Source organism: Phyllobates terribilis, unplaced genomic scaffold, assembly GCF_046119375.1.
Source record: "Phyllobates terribilis strain yellow unplaced genomic scaffold, ASM4611937v1 Scaffold_9__5_contigs__length_417890890, whole genome shotgun sequence".
In the NCBI taxonomy this organism is placed as follows: domain Eukaryota; kingdom Metazoa; phylum Chordata; class Amphibia; order Anura; family Dendrobatidae; genus Phyllobates; species Phyllobates terribilis.
Window position 1 is genome coordinate 219,485,774 of NW_027362769.1, and position 26,249 is coordinate 219,512,022.

The 26,249-nt window shown below is 48.1% G+C and overlaps 1 protein-coding gene across 1 annotated transcript in view; it reads right to left on the minus strand.

Moving 5' to 3' along the window:
- Nucleotides 1-6,902: 6,902 nt before the first annotated feature.
- Nucleotides 6,903-26,249, minus strand: part of CEP20 (centrosomal protein 20) — a 95,900-nt gene continuing 76,553 nt past the window's right edge. The window contains exon 5 of the mRNA XM_073647681.1: nucleotides 6,903-7,088. Within this exon, the coding sequence (XP_073503782.1) occupies nucleotides 7,021-7,088 (68 nt within the window). The 3' untranslated portion in view covers nucleotides 6,903-7,020. The remainder of the gene's footprint in view (nucleotides 7,089-26,249) is intronic.

The following is a 26,249-nucleotide window of genomic DNA, read 5'->3' on the forward strand; positions in this document are numbered from 1 at the left end:
TTTGTCTAATATTTAAATTTGTTTTGTGATCGAAAACATTTAAGTGTGAAAAACATGCAAAAGAATAAGAAATCAGGAAGGGGGCAAACACTTTTTTTCACACCACTGTAAGTGGTAACATTTCTCCTAGTGGAGGGTGACATGCCTGGCAGGCATGCCAGTGTAAGGCTTATAAGCCATGCGATACTCCTTTAGGAAAATAAATATTCAAATTGCTGAAGAGGCAATTTGCATAAATGAATTAAAGGAGTTATCCAGGACTATTTTTGTTAACATGGGCTTAAAAAATAACAAGCAAGTAGTTGCTAACAGACTGCTCCTGCCGGTGATTCAGCTGCTCCACATCAACAGAACAGTTCTTCTTCTTCCAGGCTGCTCTAACTACGGGATGTGACTGCCGACATCATGCTGATAAATAGCTGGCTCCCCGCAGTTAGGCAGCGGGGAGCCAGCTGTCAATCAGCATGTCGTTAGAGGTCACGGACCATCAACAGAACAGAATGGAATAAAAGCCGCCGTTCTGTCGACGTGACGTCAGCGGAAGCTGCTGAATCACCGGCAGGAGCAGTCTGTGATCAGTGCCGGGCACAACAGGTAGTTAGCAACTACTTTTCTGTTAGTTCTTAGGCCCATAGTAAAAATATTAAAAATAGTCCTGGATAACCCCTTTAACTTTTTAAAATGCAATGGAAAAATGTCTTCTGATCTGTATTCTATGTTCTGTTGTGAATAAATTATGGCTACAAGATATTTCCAAATTCATTATATTATTTTATTCTTTACATAGCGTCTCAACTCTTTTTTAGAATTGGGGTTGTAAACAAAACAAATCATACTCACCTTACGATGCCCTTCCCCTCTAACCCTGCCCAGGTTCCCCACTAATCCACGTGCTTCCTCTTCCAGCAGTGATGGTTCATGATCTCTGCTGCCAATCACAGGCCACGTTAACAGTGGTAAGTATATCTTTTTTCCTCTTTGGTAGTCAGCTGCTTGGTTATAACAGCTAAACAAAAAACTTGAGGAGTAGAAAACCCCCTCTTTAGGGTAGATTAATATCAGAACAGTGAGGATCAGGCATCTGGTACCCCCACGATCAGTGGTTTGCACATCCTGTTGTAGCTCTGCACCCTGTGTAGTTGCTGTTCTGGGGTACTGCAGAGCAGCTTCTTTGAACTGAATGGGAGCTGGGCTGCTGTACCCGAGAATATGCACTATAAAGTGTACTGGGGCTGTGGGGCAGTGACTGTATACTGGCTGCTGCGGAACCTGCACTGATCTGAGACTGATGACCTATCCTAAGAAAAACCCCTTTAATGGTCCATATGAATGCACAAGTTATTCTGCCACGGTGATGTTCTTAGAGCGTTCTCCTACAAAATGAGGAACACTGAAATATAATGCTGCCATTACGTAAACCGTAATCTACATGAACAAATCACGCCGTACTGAGAAGACAGGCACGTTTTCTTTTCTCTACAAGACATTAACATTTTAATGCTCCACTGGAAAATGTTTCGGAGAAGTCTCAGGAATGCGGACAAGAGAACTTGATGGAAGAGAGAAGTCTGCTGGATGGAAGCATATACTACAACGTATAAATTGTTGTTGCATTTTCCCCATACATGGTCACTTTCAAAGCTTTGGCTTACTCTCCGGAAAGAAACAGGTTGCTGAACTGCTATCCCAATAGTTTAATGTCAGCAATTAACCTCTTCAGTGTTGGACAGATTGATGTAAATTTGGCAAAACCTCAAAGTCATGTTAATCCAGAAAGTTACAAGAACTTAGAAACACAATGTAGCTGAATCTGTGCAGAGATGGTATCTCTTGAGACAGTCATTGTTAAGAGGTGTGGAAGAGGAGAGGAAAACAAAAATGAGTGGTGGGCAAAAAGAACCCCTAACATGTGGACTATGAAAGGTAATAAATTCAGCATCATACAGAAGTTATAGATTTGAGCACACATTACGCAGTATCACAAAAAATGCATCACAAAACTTGTTAGGGGCTTGAAAGTATTTTTTTTTTTTTGTAAAGACCCTGTCCCTCTACAGTCCCCCATACAGATTAGAGTAGGAGAAACCCAACAAACAACGTGTATGGGGCTTCCCAACTCTACTGTGACAGATGATGGCTGACTTGGGCCTGATCCTTTTGTTGTCCTGATTTCACATCAGTTCTGTGTCCCCATTTAGTATTGTTTGAGGCTTCCATCTGAATCCTCGAAAAAATGGGATACAGATGTGTCACTAATGGAGCTAGTGGGGTTGTTCAGTCTTAGGGTTCAAGTCAGCAGTCACTTCTATGTGACTGCACACTTAAGAATCTTCACATAAGTGCGCGCGGTCAGGATTTTCTGGTGCCGGGAGGGCACATGACCATAAGTATGCGATTTGGATACATGTGGTCACAAGCCGACTAGACGTACTCAGCCTCGCTCAATGCAAGTGAAGTGAGTAAAGCTGGACATGTCTAGTTGGAATGTGGCCCTAAGTATGCAAATCGGATACTTGTGAGGATTCACAAGTCTGCAGTCACATAGAATGACTGCAGACTTGAGCCCCAAACCTAGACAGCCCCTTTAACTTCATTGAAGCAAACACATTCCAAAATATGAACCTTTGCACTCATTTCTATTGTGTCTGGCTAAAAAGACTATCTCTGATACAGCTCTGCTGTAAGAATGTAGAATCGTACTACACTATTGAATACTTATCAATGATAAAAGTGGAAAAATATATATTAAAGTTATGATACTTTAAATACAAAAAAAATTTGATTCTATAATCCACTAAAATTATATTATTGCACTCTATAACAGTCTATCATGACCCTAAAGCTGTGTGCCCACAATCAGGAATACTAGCACTCTGGGCGTGTTTTAGCTTCGCCCAAAAAGCTGCATTGTACAGTACAAGGAAAGTGGATGGGATTAATAGAAATCTCATGCCCACTGTGCTTTTTTACGCACCTGTGGTGCGGGTCTCCGAGATGCAGCAAGTCAATTTCTTTGGGAGGGAGAGGCACTAGTCCTTCTTACCACCTGGTGGGGCACATTTTTATATTTTGAGGTAATGATTTTGTTGATATACATGGATGTTCATGGTGATTATGATAAGGCACAGCTATATCATTGACCTGTAGGTCTCTTGTGATATACTACTGTTCCTCTCCATCTATCCCTATCGAGTCTCATGCATTCTGATTAATGCAGGATTGATCGATTCTCTACCTCTGTGTCCCTGCTGCTTTTCGGTATTGCCATTCTTTTGTACACACATCCCTTGCACTTGCAGACTTATAAATGTGTATTTTTTGTATCAATAAAGTTGTTATATTTTTGTACCAACCGTTAAGACTTCATTTTCGTTTTTTCTATTCTATACATAAAAGGGGTTGGCCATGATATGGAGTCCTTGGTTGGATACTCCAGGGTTGCCCACAAATCTTCTAATTAGAGATAGAATATTAACCAGGCTATTCCTTTGTTAGTCACTTTAACTTTTTTCCCCCTTCTACGAATGTTATACTCCGTTATTCTAGAACTGCTCTGAAAATGGTTCTCTGGAATGTTGGGATTTGGGTTTAGGGTGGGTTAGGGAATTGAGGTTGAGATACTTTGCTCATCTTTTATACTGTGGAATTACTATGTCATTTATGTTATTTGAAAGATGGAAAATTTGTATTTGGAGTTTTCAATAAAAATTATTTGATTAAAAAAAAAGGGGGTTGTCCAGGGCTTTCACGAAAGTCTGCAGTCACTATGTGAAAGCAGACTTGAGAACACTTCACAGCGCACTGTAAGGATTCTCCGATGCTGGCAGCGAGACCAGGTCATCATATAACTTGAATTGGGCAAGGTCTTACACGTCTAGTCAGAATGTGGCCGGGAGTATGCATATCACATACTTGTCATCACATGACTGCTCGGTCTCAACGCCGGCAATGGATGATCCTTACAGCGCGCACTGTGAAGATTCACAAGTCTGCAGATTTGAACCCTAAGCCTGGATAGTGACTGCAGACTTTCATGACAAACATGGACAACACCTTTAATACTCCATCAGAGCAGTGTGTGTGTGTGTGTGTGTGTGTGTGTGTGTGTGTATACACACACACACACACACACACTGGGGAAAATAAGTATTTGATGCACTGCTGATTTTGCAAGTTTTGCCACCTACAAAGAATGGCGAGGTCTGTAATTTTTATCGTAGGTACACTTCAAATGTGAGAGACCAAATATAAAAAGAAAAAACAGAAAATCACATTGTATGATTTTTACATAATTAAATTGCATTTTATTGCATGGAATAAAGTATTTGATCATCTACCAACCAGAAAGAATTCTGACTCTTACAGACCTGTTAGTTTTTCTTTAAGAAGCCCTTCTACTCTGCACTCATTACCTGTTATATCTGTTAGAACTCGTTACCTGTATAGAAGACACCTGTCTACACACAATCACACTCCAACCTCTCCAACATGGCCAAGACCAAAGAGCTGACTAAGGACACCAGGGACAAAATTGTAGACATGCACAAGGCTGGGATGGGCTACAGGACAATAGGCAAGAAGCTTGATGAGAAGGCAACTGTTGGCACAATTATTAGAAAATGGAAGAAGCACAAGATGACTGTCAATCTTCATTGGTCTGGGGCTCCATGCAAGATCTCACCTCGTGGGGTAAGGATGATTCTGAGAAATGTCAGGAATCAGCCCAGAACTACATGGGAGGACCTGGTCAATGACCTGAAGAGAGCTGGAACCACAGTCTCAAACATTACCATTAGTAACACACTACGCTGTTATGGATTAAAATCCTGCAGGGCAAGCAAGGTACCCCTGCTTACACCAGCACATGTCCAGGCCAGTTTGAGTTTGAAGTTTGCCAATGATCTTCTGGATGATCCAGAGGAGGCTTGGTAGAAGGTCATGTGGTCAGATGAGACCAAAATAGAACTTTTTGGTATCAACTCCACTAGCTGTGTTTGCAGGAAGAAGAAGGATGAGTACAACCCCAAGAACACTGTTCCTACCGTGAAGCATGGTGGGGGAAACATACTTTGGAGGTGCTTTCCTGCAAAAGGGACAGAACAACTGCACTGTATTGAAGGGAGGATGGATGGGGTAGTGTGTATCACGAGATTTTGGCCAACAACCTCCTTCCTTCAGTAAGTGCATTGAAGATGGGTCACGGCTGGGTTTTCCAGCATGACAAAGACCTGAAACACACAGTCAGGGCAACTAACGAGTGGCTCCGTAAGAAGCATTTCAAGGTCCTAGAGTGGCCTAGCCAGTCTACAGACCTGAACCTAATAGAAAATCTTTGGAGGAATCAAACTCCATGTTGCCCAGTGACAGCCCCAAAACCTGAAATATCTGGAGAAGATCTGTATGGAGGAGTGGGATAAAGTCCCTGCTGCAGTGTGTGCAAACTTGGTCAAGAACTACAGGAAACATCTGACTTCTGTAATTGCAAACAAAGGTTTCTGTACCAAATATTAAGTTCTGTTTTTCTATTGTATCAAATTCTTATTTCATGAAATAAAATACCTGGTTATGAGTCTAAGACTAACAATGAAAAAAAAAAAAAAAAAGTTATCTCCACTCCACATAGCAGACACCAAGTGATTTGCACTCATTACACAAACATACAATTGCTAACAAAGGGAAAATATAAAAAAATAAATAACTGTAGCGCTCCTTTAGGGCTCGCTGTCACTTGCGATTAAATCGGATGAATGCAATCCGATAAAAAAAATCAGATTGCATTTGTAGCAATGTGGTGTGCTCCGTGTCGTTTTTTTTTTTCATCTCCGATAGGACTGAAAAAACATTGCAGCATGCTGCGATTGTGTGCTGTATTCAAATCAAATGCACCCATATAAGCCTATGGGTGCGTGTGAAACATCGCACTGCACTTGGATATCACCTGAGTGCGGTGCGATTCCCGCCGACACCAGTAACAGAGGACAGAGAAAATACTTTCTCCGTCTCCTCTGCAGATGTGCAGCGATTCTCTCTGTGCGAGAGGACTGACACTCGGCTCCAGCTCGCAGCAGAGCAGGAGCCGAGTGTCATTAACATATCACAGCTGATGCCATATGCTAGTGGGACCCCGGCCTTAAGGGTATCTCCAGTAACAAAATGGTACCGTTCAAACCAAGCAGCTCAGTGCAACCCCGTCTATTTGATTTTCATCCATCTCTGCTGTCTTCCTTTGACAGCTCTGACTTTATAAGAAAGTAGAGATAGATGGAAACCAAGCATATGAGAAAATGAACTGAACAGCTTTGGCCACACTAAGGGTGCACCAAGCGTTTGTACCTGGTTTGACCTGTCATGTGTCAACAGACCTTAAAACTAGTGATGATCGCAAGTGCTCGTTACTCAAATTTGCACCGAGTATCGCGGGGGCTCGAGTGACATGTTCGAGTCCCCACGGCTGCATGTTTCGCAGCTGTTAGACAGTCATAAAACATGCAGGGATTGCCTGAAAAACACAGACAATCCCTGCATGTTTTGTGGCAGTAACAGCAGCGAAACATGCAGCCGGGGGAACTTGAACATGTCACTCGAGCACCGGCGATACTCTGTGCATACCTGAGCACCCTAGGCAAACTCGAGTAATGGGCACTAGTTAGAACATTAGTTTGTACATTAGATTTATCCAACTAAAAAACTTAAAGTTACCAGTAATATCCACTCCAAATAAAAAGCTTCAGCTCAGCATAAGCCAAATCCTCAACTGATGGATACGGGTATGTTATTCCTGTATATTTCGCATATTTTTGTAATGATTCAGTCCAATTACAGAAACACAAATAGAACAATGAGGATCATTTATTACCATTCTAATATATAACTTAGAAATCAAAGCACTCAATACACGGATATAGATGTTGAAAATTTTATTGCAACAAGTACAGTTTTTCCAGCAGTCTCCCCAAAATAAAATTATTAAAATATATAAAAAAAAATCAACAAATAAATAAAACTACACATAACAGGTTGTCATCTGTTGGGTACATATGAATCTGCAGAGCTGGGCTGCATCATTTCTGTGGGTTCTAGATGAGCGCCTGAAAAATAAGAAATATATGAAATATTTAATCTAGAATAAAAATTATTCTGATTTACATTTTCTTTTAACAGGTGTGCAGATATCAATGATGATGTGACCCATCCATTCATTATAAATAATGTAACACTACTCAGAACTTGCTTGGTCCCAGTACGAAATAGCTCTTTGAAAAAAGTGCATCACCTTAATATTGTATTGGAGCATACGGAGATGGGAACATGCAATATTTTAGATAAGTACATATGCATCTATATCTCTGTATTCCCTCAGTCTTCCCCACCTTCTAATTCTATTAAAAGGGAAATTAAACATTTTACCGATAATGAGGTTTATTTGCAATAGTGCATGTAGTTTCCACTCAATGGTAGCTAGCAGAGATCGGGTGAGTAACAAGCACATGCTCATTTTGAAATTTAAATACTTTATTATAAAATGATTAAAGGGAACCTAACGTCATGTAAAATAACACTATAAACCTGCAGATATAGTGTTAATCTGCAGGTTAATAGCGTTCTGATACCGTGCTGCACCGACACTAAGAGCCCCGCTGCCAGGAGGAAATTAACTTTATTCTCGGCTTCCAGTCATAGAGGTGGCACCAGCACAGGTCCAGACACTGCCGATCTAGTGGCATCATCTCCTAACACTCCAGGACGAGAAGTAATGTCTGTAACGTGTGTCAGCAAACAGCCCCTCACTGCCCCCTGTACAATCAGTAACGTGTGTCAGTAAACAGCCCCTCACTGCCCCCTGTACACTCTGTAACATGTGTCAGTAAACAGCCCCTCACTGCCCCCTGTACACTCTGTAACATGTGTCAGTAAACAGCCCCTCACTGCCCCCTGTACACTCTGTAACGTGTGTCAGCAAACAGTCCCTCACTGCCCCCTGTACAATCAGTAAAGTGTGTCAGCAAACAACCCCTCACTGCCCCCTGTACAATCAGTAACGTGTGTCAGCAAACAGCCCCTCACTGCCCCCTGTACAATCAGTAACGTGTGTCAGCAAACAGCCCCTCACTGCCCCCTGTACACTGTAATGTGTGTCAGAAAACAGCCCCTCACTGCCCCCTGTACACTGTAATGTGTGTCAGCAAACAGCCCCTCACTGCCCCCTGTACAATCAGTAACATGTGTCAGCAAACAGCCCCTCACTGCCCCCTGTACAATCAGTAACGTGTGTCAGCAAACAGCCCCTCACTGCCCCCTGTACAATCAGTAACGTGTGTCAGCAAACAGCCACTCACTGCCCCCTGTACAATCAGTAACGTGTGTCAGCAAACAGCCCCTCACTACCCCCTGTACAATCAGTAACGTGTGTCAGCAAACAGCCCCTCACTGCCCCACTGCCCCCTGTACAATCAGTAACGTGTGTCAGCAAACAGCCCCTCACTGCCCCCTGTACAATCAGTAACGTGTGTCAGCAAACAGCCCCTCACTGCCCCATGTACAATCAGTAACGTGTGTCAGCAAACAGCCCCTCACTGCCCCCTGTACACTGTAATGTGTGTCAGCAAACAGCCCCTCACTGCCCCCTGTACACTGTAATGTGTATCAGCAAACAGTCCCTCACTGCCCCCTGTACACTCTGTAACATGTGTCAATAAACAGCCCCTCACTGCCCCCTGTACACTGTAATGTGTGTCAGCAAACAGCCCCTCACTGCCCCCTGTACACTGTAATGTGTGTCAGCAAACAGCCCTTCACTGTCCCCTGTACACTGTAATGTGTGTCAGCAAACAGCCCCTCACTGCCCCCTGTACACTGTAATGTGTGTCAGCAAACAGCCCCTCACTGCCCCCTGTACACTGTAATGTGTGTCAGCAAACAGCCCCTCACTGCCCCCTGTACACTGTAATGTGTGTCAGAAAACAGCCCCTCACTGCCCCCTGTACACTGTAATGTGTCAGAAAACAGCCCCTCACTGCCCCCTGTACACTGTAATGTGTGTCAGCAAACAGCCCCTCACTGCCCCCTGTACACTCTGTAACATGTGTCAGTAAACAGCCCCTCACTGCCCCCTGTACACTCTGTAACATGTGTCAGTAAACAGTCCCTCACTGTCCCCTGTACACTCTGTAACGTGTGTCAGTAAACAGCCCCTCACTGCCCCCTGTACACTCTGTAACGTGTGTCAATAAACAGCCCCTCACTGCCCCCTGTACACTCTGTAACGTGTGTCAATAAACAGCCCCTCACTGCCCCCTGTACACTCTGTAACATGTGTCAGTAAACAGTCCCTCACTGCCCCCTGTACACTCTGTAACATGTGTCAGTAAACAGCCCCTCACTGCCCCCTGTACACTCTGTAACATGTGTCAGTAAACAGCCCCTCACTGCCCCATGTACACTCTGTAACGTGTGTCAGTTAACAGTCCCTCACTGCCCCCTGTACACTCTGTAACGTGTGTCAGCCAACAGCCCCTCACTGCCCCCTGTACACTCTGTAACGTGTGTCAGTTAACAGTCCCTCACTGCCCCCTGTACACTCTGCAACATGTGTCAGTAAACAGCCCCTCACTGCCCCCTGTACACTCTGTAACATGTGTCAGTAAACAGTCCCTCACTGCACCCTGTACACTCTGTAACGTGTGTCAATAAACAGCACCTCACTGCCCCCTGTACACTCTGTAATGTGTGTCAGTAAACAGTCCCTCACTGCCCCCTGTACACTCTGTAACATGTGTCAATAAACAGCCCCTCTGCCCCCTGTACACTCTGTAACGTGTGTCAGTAAACAGTCCCTCACTGCCCCCTGTACACTCTGTAATGTGTGTCAGTAAACAGTCCCTCACTGCCCCCTGTACACTCTGTAATGTGTGTCAGTAAACAGTCCCTCACTGCCCCCTGTACACTCTGTAAACTATCAATAAACAGCCCCTCTGCCCCCTGTACACTCTGTAAACTATCAATAAACAGCCCCTCACTGACCCCTGTACACTCTGTAACATGTGTCAATAAACAGCCCCTCACTGCCCCCTGTACACTCTGTAACGTGTGTCAATAAACAGCCCCTCACTGCCCCCTGTACACTCTGTAACATGTGTCAATAAACAGCCCCTCACTGCCCCTGTACACTCTGTAACATGTGTCAATAAACAGCCCCTCACTGCCCCCTGCACACTCTGTAACATGTGTCAATAAACAGCCCCTCACTGCCCACTGTACACTCTGTAACGCGTGTCAGCAAACAGCCCCTCACTGCCCCCTGTACACTCTGTAACGTGTGTCAGTAAACAGTCCCTCACTGCCCCCTGTACACTCTGTAACATGTGTCAGTAAACAGCCCCTCACTGCCCCATGTACATTCTGTAACATGTGTCAGTAAACAGTCCCTCACTGCCCCTGTACACTCTGTAATGTGTGTCAGTAAACAATCCCTCACTGCCCCCTGTACACTCTGTAAACTATCAATAAACAGCCCCTCACTGCCCCCTGTACACTCTGTAAACTATCAATAAACAGCCCCTCACCGCCCCCTGTACACTCTGTAACATGTGTCCGTAAACAGTCCCTCACTGCCCCTGTACACTCTGTAATGTGTGTCAGTAAACAATCCCTCACTGCCCCCTGTACACTCTGTAAACTATCAATAAACAGCCCCTCACTGCCCCCTGTACACTCTGTAAACTATCAATAAACAGTCCCTCACTGCCCCCTGTACACTCTGGAACATATGTCAGTAAACAGCCCCTCACTGCCCCCTGTACACTCTCTAACATGTGTCAGTAAACAGCCCCTCACTGCCCCCTGTACACTTTGTAACGTGTGTCAATAAACAGCCCCTCACTGCCCCCTGTACACTCTGTAATGTGTGTCAGTAAACAGTCCCTCACTGCCCCCTGTACACTCTGTAACATGTGTCAGCAAACAGCCCCTCACTGCCCCCTGTACACTCTGTAAACTATCAATAAACAGTCCCTCATTGCCCCCTGTACACTCTGTAAACTATCAATAAACAGTCCCTCACTGCCCCCTGTACACTCTGTAATGTGTGTCAGTAAACAGCCCCTCTGCCCCCTGTACACTGTAATGTGTATCAGCAAACAGTCCCTCACTGCCCCCTGTACACTCTGTAACATGTGTCAATAAACAGCCCCTCACTGCCCCCTGTACACTGTAATGTGTGTCAGCAAACAGCCCCTCACTGCCCCCTGTACACTGTAATGTGTGTCAGCAAACAGCCCTTCACTGTCCCCTGTACACTGTAATGTGTGTCAGCAAACAGCCCCTCACTGCCCCCTGTACACTGTAATGTGTGTCAGCAAACAGCCCCTCACTGCCCCCTGTACACTGTAATGTGTGTCAGCAAACAGCCCCTCACTGCCCCCTGTACACTGTAATGTGTGTCAGAAAACAGCCCCTCACTGCCCCCTGTACACTGTAATGTGTCAGAAAACAGCCCCTCACTGCCCCCTGTACACTGTAATGTGTGTCAGCAAACAGCCCCTCACTGCCCCCTGTACACTCTGTAACATGTGTCAGTAAACAGCCCCTCACTGCCCCCTGTACACTCTGTAACATGTGTCAGTAAACAGTCCCTCACTGTCCCCTGTACACTCTGTAACGTGTGTCAGTAAACAGCCCCTCACTGCCCCCTGTACACTCTGTAAACTATCAATAAACAGTCCCTCACTGCCCCCTGTACACTCTGTAACATGTGTCAATAAACAGTCCCTCACTGCCCCCTGTACACTCTGTAATGTGTGTCAGTAAACAGCCCCTCTGCCCCCTGTACACTGTAATGTGTATCAGCAAACAGTCCCTCACTGCCCCCTGTACACTCTGTAACATGTGTCAATAAACAGCCCCTCACTGCCCCCTGTACACTGTAATGTGTGTCAATAAACAGCCCCTCACTGCCCCCTGTACACTCTGTAACATGTGTCAGTAAACAGTCCCTCACTGCCCCCTGTACACTCTGTAACATGTGTCAGTAAACAGCCCCTCACTGCCCCCTGTACACTCTGTAACATGTGTCAGTAAACAGCCCCTCACTGCCCCATGTACACTCTGTAACGTGTGTCAGTTAACAGTCCCTCACTGCCCCTGTACACTCTGTAATGTGTGTCAGTAAACAATCCCTCACTGCCCCCTGTACACTCTGTAAACTATCAATAAACAGCCCCTCACTGCCCCCTGTACACTCTGTAAACTATCAATAAACAGTCCCTCACTGCCCCCTGTACACTCTGGAACATATGTCAGTAAACAGCCCCTCACTGCCCCCTGTACACTCTGTAATGTGTGTCAGTAAACAGTGCCTCACTGCCCCCTGTACACTCTCTAACATGTGTCAGTAAACAGCCCCTCACTGCCCCCTGTACACTTTGTAACGTGTGTCAATAAACAGCCCCTCACTGCCCCCTGTACACTCTGTAACATGTGTCAGCAAACAGCCCCTCACTGCCCCCTGTACACTCTGTAAACTATCAATAAACAGTCCCTCATTGCCCCCTGTACACTCTGTAAACTATCAATAAACAGTCCCTCACTGCCCCCTGTACACTGTAATGTGTGTCAGTAAACAGCCCCTCTGCCCCCTGTACACTCTGTAACGTGTGTCAGCAAACAGCCCCTCACTGCCCCCTGTACACTCTGTAATGTGTGTCAGTAAACAGTCCCTCACTGCCCCCTGTACACTCTGTAACATGTGTCAATAAACAGCCCCTCACTGCCCCCTGTACACTCTGTAACTTGTGTCAGTAAACAGCCCATCACTGCCCCCTGTACACTCTGTAATGTGTATCAGCAAACAGTCCCTCACTGCCCCCTGTACACTCTGTAACATGTGTCAATAAACAGCCCCTCACTGCCCCCTGTACACTGTAATGTGTGTCAATAAACAGCCCCTCACTGCCCCCTGTACACTCTGTAACATGTGTCAGTAAACAGTCCCTCACTGCCCCCTGTACACTCTGTAACATGTGTCAGTAAACAGCCCCTCACTGCCCCCTGTACACTCTGTAACATGTGTCAGTAAACAGTCCCTCACTGCCCCCTGTACACTCTGTAACATGTGTCAGTAAACAGCCCCTCACTGCCCCCTGTACACTCTGTAATGTGTGTCAGTAAACAGTCCCTCACTGCCCCCTGTACACTCTGTAACATGTGTCAGTAAACAGTCCCTCACTGCCCCCTGTACACTCTGTAATGTGTGTCAGTAAACAGTCCCTCACTGCCCCCTGTACACTCTGTAAACTATCAATAAACAGTCCCTCACTGCCCCCTGTACACTCTGTAACATGTGTCAGTAAACAGCCCCTCACTGCCCCCTGTACACTCTGTAACATGTGTCAGTAAACAGCCCCTCACTGCCCCCTGTACACTCTGTAACATGTGTCAGTAAACAGTCCCTTACTGCCCCCTGTACACTCTGTAACATGTGTCAATAAACAGCCCCTCTGCCCCCTGTACACTCTGTAACATGTGTCAATAAACAGCCCCTCACTGCCCCCTGTACACTCTGTAACGTGTCAATAAACAGTCCCTCACTGCCCCCTGTACACTCTGTAACATGTGTCAGTAAACAGCCCCTCACTGCCCCCTGTACACTCTGTAACATGTGTCAGTAAACAGCCCCTCACTGCCCCCTGTACACTCTGTAACGTGTGTCAGTTAACAGTCCCTCACTGCCCCCTGTACACTCTGTAACATGTGTCAGTAAACAGCCCCTCACTGCCCCCTGTACACTCTGTAACATGTGTCAGTAAACAGTCCCTCACTGCCCCCTGTACACTCTAACATGTGTCAGCAAACAGCCCCTCACTGCCCCCTGTACACTCTGTAACAGGTGTCAGTAAACAGTCCCTCACTGCCCCCTGTACACTCTGTAATGTGTGTCCGTAAACAGCCCCTCACTGCCCCCTGTACACTCTGTAACGTGTGTCAGTAAACAGTCCCTCACTGCCCCCCTGTACACTCTGTAACATGTGTCAGTAAACAGCCCCTCACTGCCCCCTGTACACTCTGTAAACTATCAATAAACAGCCCCTCACCGCCCCCTGTACACTCTGTAACATGTGTCAATAAACAGCCCCTCTGCCCCCTGTACACTCTGTAACGTGTGTCAATAAACAGCCCCTCACTGCCCCCTGTACACTCTGTAACGTGTGTCAGCAAACAGCCCCTCACTGCCCCCTGTACACTCTGTAACATGTGTCAGTAAACAGCCCCTCACTGCCCCCGGTACACTCTGTAACATGTGTCAGTAAACAGTCCCTCACTGCACCCTGTACACTCTGTAATGTGTGTCAGTAAACAGTCCCTCACTGCACCCTGTACACTCTGTAACATGTGTCAATAAACAGTCCCTCACTGCCCCCTGTACACTCTGTAATGTGTGTCAGTAAACAGTCCCTCACTGCCCCCTGTACACTCTGTAACATGTGTCAGTAAACAGCCCCTCACTGCCCCCTGTACACTCTGTAACATGTGTCAATAAACAGCCCCTCACTGCCCCCTGTACACTCTGTAACATGTGTAAGTAAACAGTCCCTCACTGCCCCCTGTACACTCTGTAATGTGTGTCCGTAAACAGCCCCTCACTGCCCCCTGTACACTCTGTAATGTGTGTCAGTAAACAGTCCCTCACTGCCCCCTGTACACTCTGTAAACTATCAATAAACAGCCCCTCTGCCCCCTGTACACTCTGTAAACTATCAATAAACAGCCCCTCACTGACCCCTGTACACTCTGTAACATGTGTCAATAAACAGCCCCTCACTGCCCCCTGTACACTCTGTAACGTGTGTCAATAAACAGCCCCTCACTGCCCCCTGTACACTCTGTAACATGTGTCAATAAACAGCCCCTCACTGCCCCTGTACACTCTGTAACATGTGTCAATAAACAGCCCCTCACTGCCCCCTGTACACTCTGTAACATGTGTCAATAAACAGCCCCTCACTGCCCCCTGTACACTCTGTAACGCGTGTCAGCAAACAGCCCCTCACTGCCCCCTGTACACTCTGTAACGTGTGTCAGTAAACAGTCCCTCACTGCCCCCTGTACACTCTGTAACATGTGTCAGTAAACAGCCCCTCACTGCCCCATGTACACTCTGTAACATGTGTCAGTAAACAGTCCCTCACTGCCCCTGTACACTCTGTAAACTATCAATAAACAGCCCCTCACTGCCCCCTGTACACTCTGTAAACTATCAATAAACAGCCCCTCACCGCCCCCTGTACACTCTGTAACATGTGTCCGTAAACAGTCCCTCACTGCCCCTGTACACTCTGTAATGTGTGTCAGTAAACAATCCCTCACTGCCCCCTGTACACTCTGTAAACTATCAATAAACAGCCCCTCACTGCCCCCTGTACACTCTGTAAACTATCAATAAACAGTCCCTCACTGCCCCCTGTACACTCTGGAACATATGTCAGTAAACAGCCCCTCACTGCCCCCTGTACACTCTGTAATGTGTGTCAGTAAACAGTGCCTCACTGCCCCCTGTACACTCTCTAACATGTGTCAGTAAACAGCCCCTCACTGCCCCCTGTACACTTTGTAACGTGTGTCAATAAACAGCCCCTCACTGCCCCCTGTACACTCTGTAACATGTGTCAGCAAACAGCCCCTCACTGCCCCCTGTACACTCTGTAAACTATCAATAAACAGTCCCTCATTGCCCCCTGTACACTCTGTAAACTATCAATAAACAGTCCCTCACTGCCCCCTGTACACTGTAATGTGTGTCAGTAAACAGCCCCTCTGCCCCCTGTACACTCTGTAACGTGTGTCAGCAAACAGCCCCTCACTGCCCCCTGTACACTCTGTAATGTGTGTCAGTAAACAGTCCCTCACTGCCCCCTGTACACTCTGTAACATGTGTCAATAAACAGCCCCTCACTGCCCCCTGTACACTCTGTAACTTGTGTCAGTAAACAGCCCATCACTGCCCCCTGTACACTCTGTAACGTGTGTCAGTAAACAGTCCCTCACTGCCCCCTGTACACTCTGTAATGTGTGTCAGTAAACAGTCACTCACTACCCCCTGTACACTCTGTAACGTGTGTCAGTAAACAGTCCCTCACTGCCCCCTGTACACTCTGTAATGTGTGTCAGTAAACAGTCCCTCACTGCCCCCTGTACACTCTGTAATGTGTGTCAGTAAACAGTCCCTCACTGCCCCCTGTACACTCTGTAACGTGTGTCAGTAAACAGTCCCTCACTGCCCCCTGTACACTCTGTAAACTATCAATAAACAGCCCCTCTGCCCCCTGTACACTCTGTAAACTATCAATAAACAGCCCCTCACTGCCCCCTGTACACTCTGTAAACTATCAATAAACAGCCCCTCACTGACCCCTGTACACTCTGTAAACTATCAATAAACAGCCCCTCACTGCCCCCTGTACACTCTGTAACGTGTGTCAGCCAACAGCCCCTCACTGCCCCCTGTACACTCTGTAACGTGTGTCAGCAAACAGCCCCTCACTGCCCCCTGTACACTCTGTAACGCGTGTCAGCAAACAGCCCCTCACTGCCCCCTGTACACTCTGTAACATGTGTCAGTAAACAGCCCCTCACTGCCCCCTGTACACTCTGTAACGTGTGTCAGCAAACAGCCCCTCACTGCCCCCTGTACACTCTGTAACGTGTGTCAGCAAACAGCCCCTCACTGCCTCCTGTACACTCTGTAACATGTGTCAGTAAACAGCCCCTCACTGCCCCCTGTACACTGTAATGTGTATCAGCAAACAGCCCCTCATTGCCCCCTGTACACTGTAATGTGTGTCAGCAAACAGTCCCTCACTGCCCCCTGTACACTCTGTAACATGTGTCAATAAACAGCCCCTCACTGCCCCCTGTACACTGTAATGTGTGTCAGCAAACAGCCCCTCACTGCCCCCTGTACACTGTAATGTGTGTCAGCAAACAGCCCTTCACTGCCCCCTGTACACTGTAATGTGTGTCAGCAAACAGCCCCTCACTGCCACCTGTACACTGTAATGTGTGTCAGCAAACAGCCCCTCACTGCCCCCTGTACAATCAGTAACATGTGTCAGCAAACAGCCCCTCACTGCCACCTGTACACTGTAATGTGTGTCAGCAAACAGCCCCTCACTGCCCCCTGTACAATCAGTAACATGTGTCAGCAAACAGCCCCTCACTGCCCCCTGTACACTCTGTAACGTGTGTCAGCAAACAGCCCCTCACTGCCCCCTGTACACTTTGTAACGTGTGTCAGCAAACAGCCCCTCACTGCCCCCTGTACAATCATTAACGTGTGTCAGCAAACAGCCCCTCACTGCTCCCTGTACACTCTGTAATGTGTGTCAATAACCAGCCCCTCACTGCCCCATGTACACTCTGTAACATGTGTCAGTAAACAGCCCCTCACTGCCCCCTGTACACTCTGTAACATGTGTCAGTAAACAGCCCCTCACTGCCCCATGTACACTCTGTAACGTGTGTCAGTTAACAGTCCCTCACTGCCCCCTGTACACTCTGTAACGTGTGTCAGCCAACAGCCCCTCACTGCCCCCTGTACACTCTGTAACGTGTGTCAGTTAACAGTCCCTCACTGCCCCCTGTACACTCTGCAACATGTGTCAGTAAACAGCCCCTCACTGCCCCCTGTACACTCTGTAACATGTGTCAGTAAACAGTCCCTCACTGCACCCTGTACACTCTGTAACGTGTGTCAATAAACAGCACCTCACTGCCCCCTGTACACTCTGTAATGTGTGTCAGTAAACAGTCCCTCACTGCCCCCTGTACACTCTGTAACATGTGTCAATAAACAGCCCCTCTGCCCCCTGTACACTCTGTAACGTGTGTCAGTAAACAGTCCCTCACTGCCCCCTGTACACTCTGTAATGTGTGTCAGTAAACAGTCCCTCACTGCCCCCTGTACACTCTGTAATGTGTGTCAGTAAACAGTCCCTCACTGCCCCCTGTACACTCTGTAAACTATCAATAAACAGCCCCTCTGCCCCCTGTACACTCTGTAAACTATCAATAAACAGCCCCTCACTGACCCCTGTACACTCTGTAACATGTGTCAATAAACAGCCCCTCACTGCCCCCTGTACACTCTGTAACGTGTGTCAATAAACAGCCCCTCACTGCCCCCTGTACACTCTGTAACATGTGTCAATAAACAGCCCCTCACTGCCCCTGTACACTCTGTAACATGTGTCAATAAACAGCCCCTCACTGCCCCCTGCACACTCTGTAACATGTGTCAATAAACAGCCCCTCACTGCCCACTGTACACTCTGTAACGTGTGTCAGTAAACAGTCCCTCACTGCCCCCTGTACACTCTGTAACATGTGTCAGTAAACAGCCCCTCACTGCCCCATGTACACTCTGTAACATGTGTCAGTAAACAGTCCCTCACTGCCCCTGTACACTCTGTAATGTGTGTCAGTAAACAATCCCTCACTGCCCCCTGTACACTCTGTAAACTATCAATAAACAGCCCCTCACTGCCCCCTGTACACTCTGTAAACTATCAATAAACAGCCCCTCACCGCCCCCTGTACACTCTGTAACATGTGTCCGTAAACAGTCCCTCACTGCCCCTGTACACTCTGTAATGTGTGTCAGTAAACAATCCCTCACTGCCCCCTGTACACTCTGTAAACTATCAATAAACAGCCCCTCACTGCCCCCTGTACACTCTGTAAACTATCAATAAACAGTCCCTCACTGCCCCCTGTACACTCTGGAACATATGTCAGTAAACAGCCCCTCACTGCCCCCTGTACACTCTCTAACATGTGTCAGTAAACAGCCCCTCACTGCCCCCTGTACACTTTGTAACGTGTGTCAATAAACAGCCCCTCACTGCCCCCTGTACACTCTGTAATGTGTGTCAGTAAACAGTCCCTCACTGCCCCCTGTACACTCTGTAACATGTGTCAGCAAACAGCCCCTCACTGCCCCCTGTACACTCTGTAAACTATCAATAAACAGTCCCTCATTGCCCCCTGTACACTCTGTAAACTATCAATAAACAGTCCCTCACTGCCCCCTGTACACTCTGTAATGTGTGTCAGTAAACAGCCCCTCTGCCCCCTGTACACTGTAATGTGTATCAGCAAACAGTCCCTCACTGCCCCCTGTACACTCTGTAACATGTGTCAATAAACAGCCCCTCACTGCCCCCTGTACACTGTAATGTGTGTCAGCAAACAGCCCCTCACTGCCCCCTGTACACTGTAATGTGTGTCAGCAAACAGCCCTTCACTGTCCCCTGTACACTGTAATGTGTGTCAGCAAACAGCCCCTCACTGCCCCCTGTACACTGTAATGTGTGTCAGCAAACAGCCCCTCACTGCCCCCTGTACACTGTAATGTGTGTCAGCAAACAGCCCCTCACTGCCCCCTGTACACTGTAATGTGTGTCAGAAAACAGCCCCTCACTGCCCCCTGTACACTGTAATGTGTCAGAAAACAGCCCCTCACTGCCCCCTGTACACTGTAATGTGTGTCAGCAAACAGCCCCTCACTGCCCCCTGTACACTCTGTAACATGTGTCAGTAAACAGCCCCTCACTGCCCCCTGTACACTCTAGAACATGTGTCAGTAAACAGTCCCTCACTGTCCCCTGTACACTCTGTAACGTGTGTCAGTAAACAGCCCCTCACTGCCCCCTGTACACTCTGTAAACTATCAATAAACAGTCCCTCATTGCCCCCTGTACACTCTGTAAACTATCAATAAACAGTCCCTCACTGCCCCCTGTACACTCTGTAATGTGTGTCAGTAAACAGCCCCTCTGCCCCCTGTACACTGTAATGTGTATCAGCAAACAGTCCCTCACTGCCCCCTGTACACTCTGTAACATGTGTCAATAAACAGCCCCTCACTGCCCCCTGTACACTGTAATGTGTGTCAATAAACAGCCCCTCACTGCCCCCTGTACACTCTGTAACATGTGTCAGTAAACAGTCCCTCACTGCCCCCTGTACACTCTGTAACATGTGTCAGTAAACAGCCCCTCACTGCCCCCTGTACACTCTGTAACATGTGTCAGTAAACAGCCCCTCACTGCCCCATGTACACTCTGTAACGTGTGTCAGTTAACAGTCCCTCACTGCCCCCTGTACACTCTGTAACGTGTGTCAGCCAACAGCCCCTCACTGCCCCCTGTACACTCTGTAACGTGTGTCAGTAAACAGTCCCTCACTGCCCCCTGTACACTCTGCAACATGTGTCAGTAAACAGCCCCTCACTGCCCCCTGTACACTCTGTAACATGTGTCAGTAAACAGTCCCTCACTGCACCCTGTACACTCTGTAACGTGTGTCAATAAACAGCACCTCACTGCCCCCTGTACACTCTGTAATGTGTGTCAGTAAACAGTCCCTCACTGCCCCCTGTACACTCTGTAACATGTGTCAGTAAACAGCCCCTCACTGCCCCCTGTACACTCTGTAATGTGTGTCAGTAAACAGTCCCTCACTGCCCCCTGTACACTCTGTAACATGTGTCAGTAAACAGTCCCTCACTGCCCCCTGTACACTCTGTAATGTGTGTCAGTAAACAGTCCCTCACTGCCCCCTGTACACTCTGTAAACTATCAATAAACAGTCCCTCACTGCCCCCTGTACACTCTGTAACATGTGTCAGTAAACAGCCCCTCACTGCCCCCTGTACACTCTGTAACATGTGTCAGTAAACAGCCCCTCACTGCCCCCTGTACACTCTGTAACATGTGTCAGTAAACAGTCCCTTACTGCCCCCTGTACACTCTGTAACATGTGTCAATAAACAGCCCCTCACTGCCCCCTGTACACTCTGTAACGTGTCAATAAACAGTCCCTCACTGCCCCCTGTACACTCTGTAACATGTGTCAGTAAACAGCCCCTCACTGCCCCCTGTACACTCTGTAACATGTGTCAGTAAACAGCCCCTCACTGCCCCCTGTACACTCTGTAACGTGTGTCAGTTAACAGTCCCTCACTGCCCCCTGTACACTCTGTAACATGTGTCAGTAAACAGCCCCTCACTGCCCCCTGTACACTCTGTAACATGTGTCAGTAAACAGTCCCTCACTGCCCCCTGTACACTCTAACATGTGTCAGCAAACAGCCCCTCACTGCCCCCTGTACACTCTGTAACATGTGTCAGTAAACAGTCCCTCACTGCCCCCTGTACACTCTGTAATGTGTGTCCGTAAACAGCCCCTCACTGCCCCCTGTACACTCTGTAACGTGTGTCAGTAAACAGTCCCTCACTGCCCCCCTGTACACTCTGTAACATGTGTCAGTAAACAGCCCCTCACTGCCCCCTGTACACTCTGTAAACTATCAATAAACAGCCCCTCACCGCCCCCTGTACACTCTGTAATGTGTGTCAGTAAACAGTCCCTCACTGCCCCCTGTACACTCTGTAATGTGTGTCAGTAAACAGTCCCTCACTGCACCCTGTACACTCTGTAATGTGTGTCAGTAAACAGTCCCTCACTGCACCCTGTACACTCTGTAACATGTGTCAATAAACAGTCCCTCACTGCCCCCTGTACACTCTGTAATGTGTGTCAGTAAACAGTCCCTCACTGCCCCCTGTACACTCTGTAACATGTGTCAGTAAACAGTCCCTCACTGCCCCCTGTACACTCTGTAATGTGTGTCCGTAAACAGCCCCTCACTGCCCCCTGTACACTCTGTAATGTGTGTCAGTAAACAGTCCCTCACTGCCCCCTGTACATTCTGTAAACTATCAATAAACAGCCCCTCTGCCCCCTGTACACTCTGTAAACTATCAATAAACAGCCCCTCACTGACCCCTGTACACTCTGTAACATGTGTCAATAAACAGCCCCTCACTGCCCCCTGTACACTCTGTAACGTGTGTCAATAAACAGCCCCTCACTGCCCCCTGTACACTCTGTAACATGTGTCAATAAACAGCCCCTCACTGCCCCTGTACACTCTGTAACATGTGTCAATAAACAGCCCCTCACTGCCCCCTGTACACTCTGTAACATGTGTCAATAAACAGCCCCTCACTGCCCCCTGTACACTCTGTAACGCGTGTCAGCAAACAGCCCCTCACTGCCCCCTGTACACTCTGTAACGTGTGTCAGTAAACAGTCCCTCACTGCCCCCTGTACACTCTGTAACATGTGTCAGTAAACAGCCCCTCACTGCCCCATGTACACTCTGTAACATGTGTCAGTAAACAGTCCCTCACTGCCCCTGTACACTCTGTAAACTATCAATAAACAGCCCCTCACTGCCCCCTGTACACTCTGTAAACTATCAATAAACAGCCCCTCACCGCCCCCTGTACACTCTGTAACATGTGTCCGTAAACAGTCCCTCACTGCCCCTGTACACTCTGTAATGTGTGTCAGTAAACAATCCCTCACTGCCCCCTGTACACTCTGTAAACTATCAATAAACAGCCCCTCACTGCCCCCTGTACACTCTGTAAACTATCAATAAACAGTCCCTCACTGCCCCCTGTACACTCTGGAACATATGTCAGTAAACAGCCCCTCACTGCCCCCTGTACACTCTGTAATGTGTGTCAGTAAACAGTGCCTCACTGCCCCCTGTACACTCTCTAACATGTGTCAGTAAACAGCCCCTCACTGCCCCCTGTACACTTTGTAACGTGTGTCAATAAACAGCCCCTCACTGCCCCCTGTACACTCTGTAACATGTGTCAGCAAACAGCCCCTCACTGCCCCCTGTACACTCTGTAAACTATCAATAAACAGTCCCTCATTGCCCCCTGTACACTCTGTAAACTATCAATAAACAGTCCCTCACTGCCCCCTGTACACTGTAATGTGTGTCAGTAAACAGCCCCTCTGCCCCCTGTACACTCTGTAACGTGTGTCAGCAAACAGCCCCTCACTGCCCCCTGTACACTCTGTAATGTGTGTCAGTAAACAGTCCCTCACTGCCCCCTGTACACTCTGTAACATGTGTCAATAAACAGCCCCTCACTGCCCCCTGTACACTCTGTAACTTGTGTCAGTAAACAGCCCATCACTGCCCCCTGTACACTCTGTAACGTGTGTCAGTAAACAGTCCCTCACTGCCCCCTGTACACTCTGTAATGTGTGTCAGTAAACAGTCACTCACTACCCCCTGTACACTCTGTAACGTGTGTCAGTAAACAGTCCCTCACTGCCCCCTGTACACTCTGTAATGTGTGTCAGTAAACAGTCCCTCACTGCCCCCTGTACACTCTGTAATGTGTGTCAGTAAACAGTCCCTCACTGCCCCCTGTACACTCTGTAACGTGTGTCAGTAAACAGTCCCTCACTGCCCCCTGTACACTCTGTAAACTATCAATAAACAGCCCCTCTGCCCCCTGTACACTCTGTAAACTATCAATAAACAGCCCCTCACTGCCCCCTGTACACTCTGTAAACTATCAATAAACAGCCCCTCACTGACCCCTGTACACTCTGTAAACTATCAATAAACAGCCCCTCACTGCCCCCTGTACACTCTGTAACGTGTGTCAGCCAACAGCCCCTCACTGCCCCCTGTACACTCTGTAACGTGTGTCAGCAAACAGCCCCTCACTGCCCCCTGTACACTCTGTAACGCGTGTCAGCAAACAGCCCCTCACTGCCCCCTGTACACTCTGTAACATGTGTCAGTAAACAGCCCCTCACTGCCCCCTGTACACTCTGTAACGTGTGTCAGCAAACAGCCCCTCACTGCCCCCTGTACACTCTGTAACGTGTGTCAGCAAACAGCCCCTCACTGCCTCCTGTACACTCTGTAACATGTGTCAGTAAACAGCCCCTCACTGCCCCCTGTACACTGTAATGTGTATCAGCAAACAGCCCCTCATTGCCCCCTGTACACTGTAATGTGTGTCAGCAAACAGTCCCTCACTGCCCCCTGTACACTCTGTAACATGTGTCAATAAACAGCCCCTCACTGCCCCCTGTACACTGTAATGTGTGTCAGCAAACAGCCCCTCACTGCCCCCTGTACACTGTAATGTGTGTCAGCAAACAGCCCTTCACTGCCCCCTGTACACTGTAATGTGTGTCAGCAAACAGCCCCTCACTGCCACCTGTACACTGTAATGTGTGTCAGCAAACAGCCCCTCACTGCCCCCTGTACAATCAGTAACATGTGTCAGCAAACAGCCCCTCACTGCCACCTGTACACTGTAATGTGTGTCAGCAAACAGCCCCTCACTGCCCCCTGTACAATCAGTAACATGTGTCAGCAAACAGCCCCTCACTGCCCCCTGTACACTCTGTAACGTGTGTCAGCAAACAGCCCCTCACTGCCCCCTGTACACTTTGTAACGTGTGTCAGCAAACAGCCCCTCACTGCCCCCTGTACAATCATTAACGTGTGTCAGCAAACAGCCCCTCACTGCTCCCTGTACACTCTGTAATGTGTGTCAATAACCAGCCCCTCACTGCCCCATGTACACTCTGTAACATGTGTCAGTAAACAGCCCCTCACTGCCCCCTGTACACTCTGTAACATGTGTCAGTAAACAGCCCCTCACTGCCCCCTGTACAATCAGTAACGTGTGTCAGCAAACAGCCCCTCACTGCCCCCTGTACAATCAGTAACGTGTGTCAGCAAACAGCCCCTCACTGCCCCCTGTACACTCTGTAAACTATCAATAAACAGCCCCTCACTGCCCCCTGTACACTCTGTAACATGTGTCAGTAAACAGCCCCTCACTGCCCCCTGTACACTCTGTAACGTGTGTCAGCCAACAGCCCCTCACTGCCCCCTGTACACTCTGTAACGTGTGTCAGTTAACAGTCCCTCACTGCCCGCTGTACACTCTGTAATGTGTGTCAGTTAACAGTCCCTCACTGCCCCCTGTACACTCTGTAACATGTGTCAGTAAACAGCCCCTCACTGCCCCCTGTACACTCTGTAACATGTGTCAGTAAACAGTCCCTCACTGCCCCCTGTACACTCTAACATGTGTCAGCAAACAGCCCCTCACTGCCCCCTGTACACTCTATAACATGTGTCAGTAAACAGTCCCTCACTGCCCCCTGTACACTCTGTAATGTGTGTCCGTAAACAGCCCCTCACTGCCTCCTGTACACTCTGTAACGTGTGTCAGTAAACAGTCCCTCACTGCCCCCTGTACACTCTGTAACATGTGTCAGTAAACAGCCCCTCACTGCCCCCTGTACACTCTGTAAACTATCAATAAACAGCCCCTCACCGCCCCCTGTACACTCTGTAACATGTGTCAATAAACAGCCCCTCTGCCCCCTGTACACTCTGTAACGTGTGTCAATAAACAGCCCCTCACTGCCCCCTGTACACTCTGTAACGTGTGTCAGCAAACAGCCCCTCACTGCCCCCTGTACACTCTGTAACATGTGTCAGTAAACAGCCCCTCACTGCCCCCGGTACACTCTGTAACATGTGTCAGTAAACAGTCCCTCACTGCACCCTGTACACTCTGTAATGTGTGTCAGTAAACAGTCCCTCACTGCACCCTGTACACTCTGTAATGTGTGTCAGTAAACAGTCCCTCACTGCCCCCTGTACACTCTGTAACATGTGTCAGTAAACAGCCCCTCACTGCCCCCTGTACACTCTGTAACATGTGTCAATAAACAGTCCCTCACTGCCCCCTGTACAATCAGTAACGTGTGTCAGCAAACAGCCCCTCACTGCCCCCTGTACACTCTGTAACATGTGTCAGCAAACAGCCCCTCACTGCCCCCTGTACACTCTGTAATGTGTCAGTAAACAGTCCCTCACTGCCCCCTGTACACTCTGTAAACTATCAATAAACAGCCCCTCATTGCCCCCTGTACACTCTGTAACATGTGTCAGTAAACAGCCCCTCACTGCCCCCTGTACACTCTGTAATGTGTGTCAGTAAACAGCCCCTCTGCCCCCTGTACACTCTGTAACGTGTGTCAGCAAACAGCCCCTCACTGCCCCCTGTACACTCTGTAACATGTGTCAGTAAACAGTCCCTCACTGCCCCCTGTACACTCTGTAACATGTGTCAATAAACAGCCCCTCTGCCCCCTGTACACTCTGTAACGTGTGTCAGTAAACAGTCCCTCACTGCCCCCTGTACACTCTGTAATGTGTGTCAGTAAACAGTCCCTCACTGCCCCCTGTACACTCTGTAAACTATCAATAAACAGCCCCTCTGCCCCCTGTACACTCTGTAAACTATCAATAAACAGCCCCTCACTGACCCCTGTACACTCTG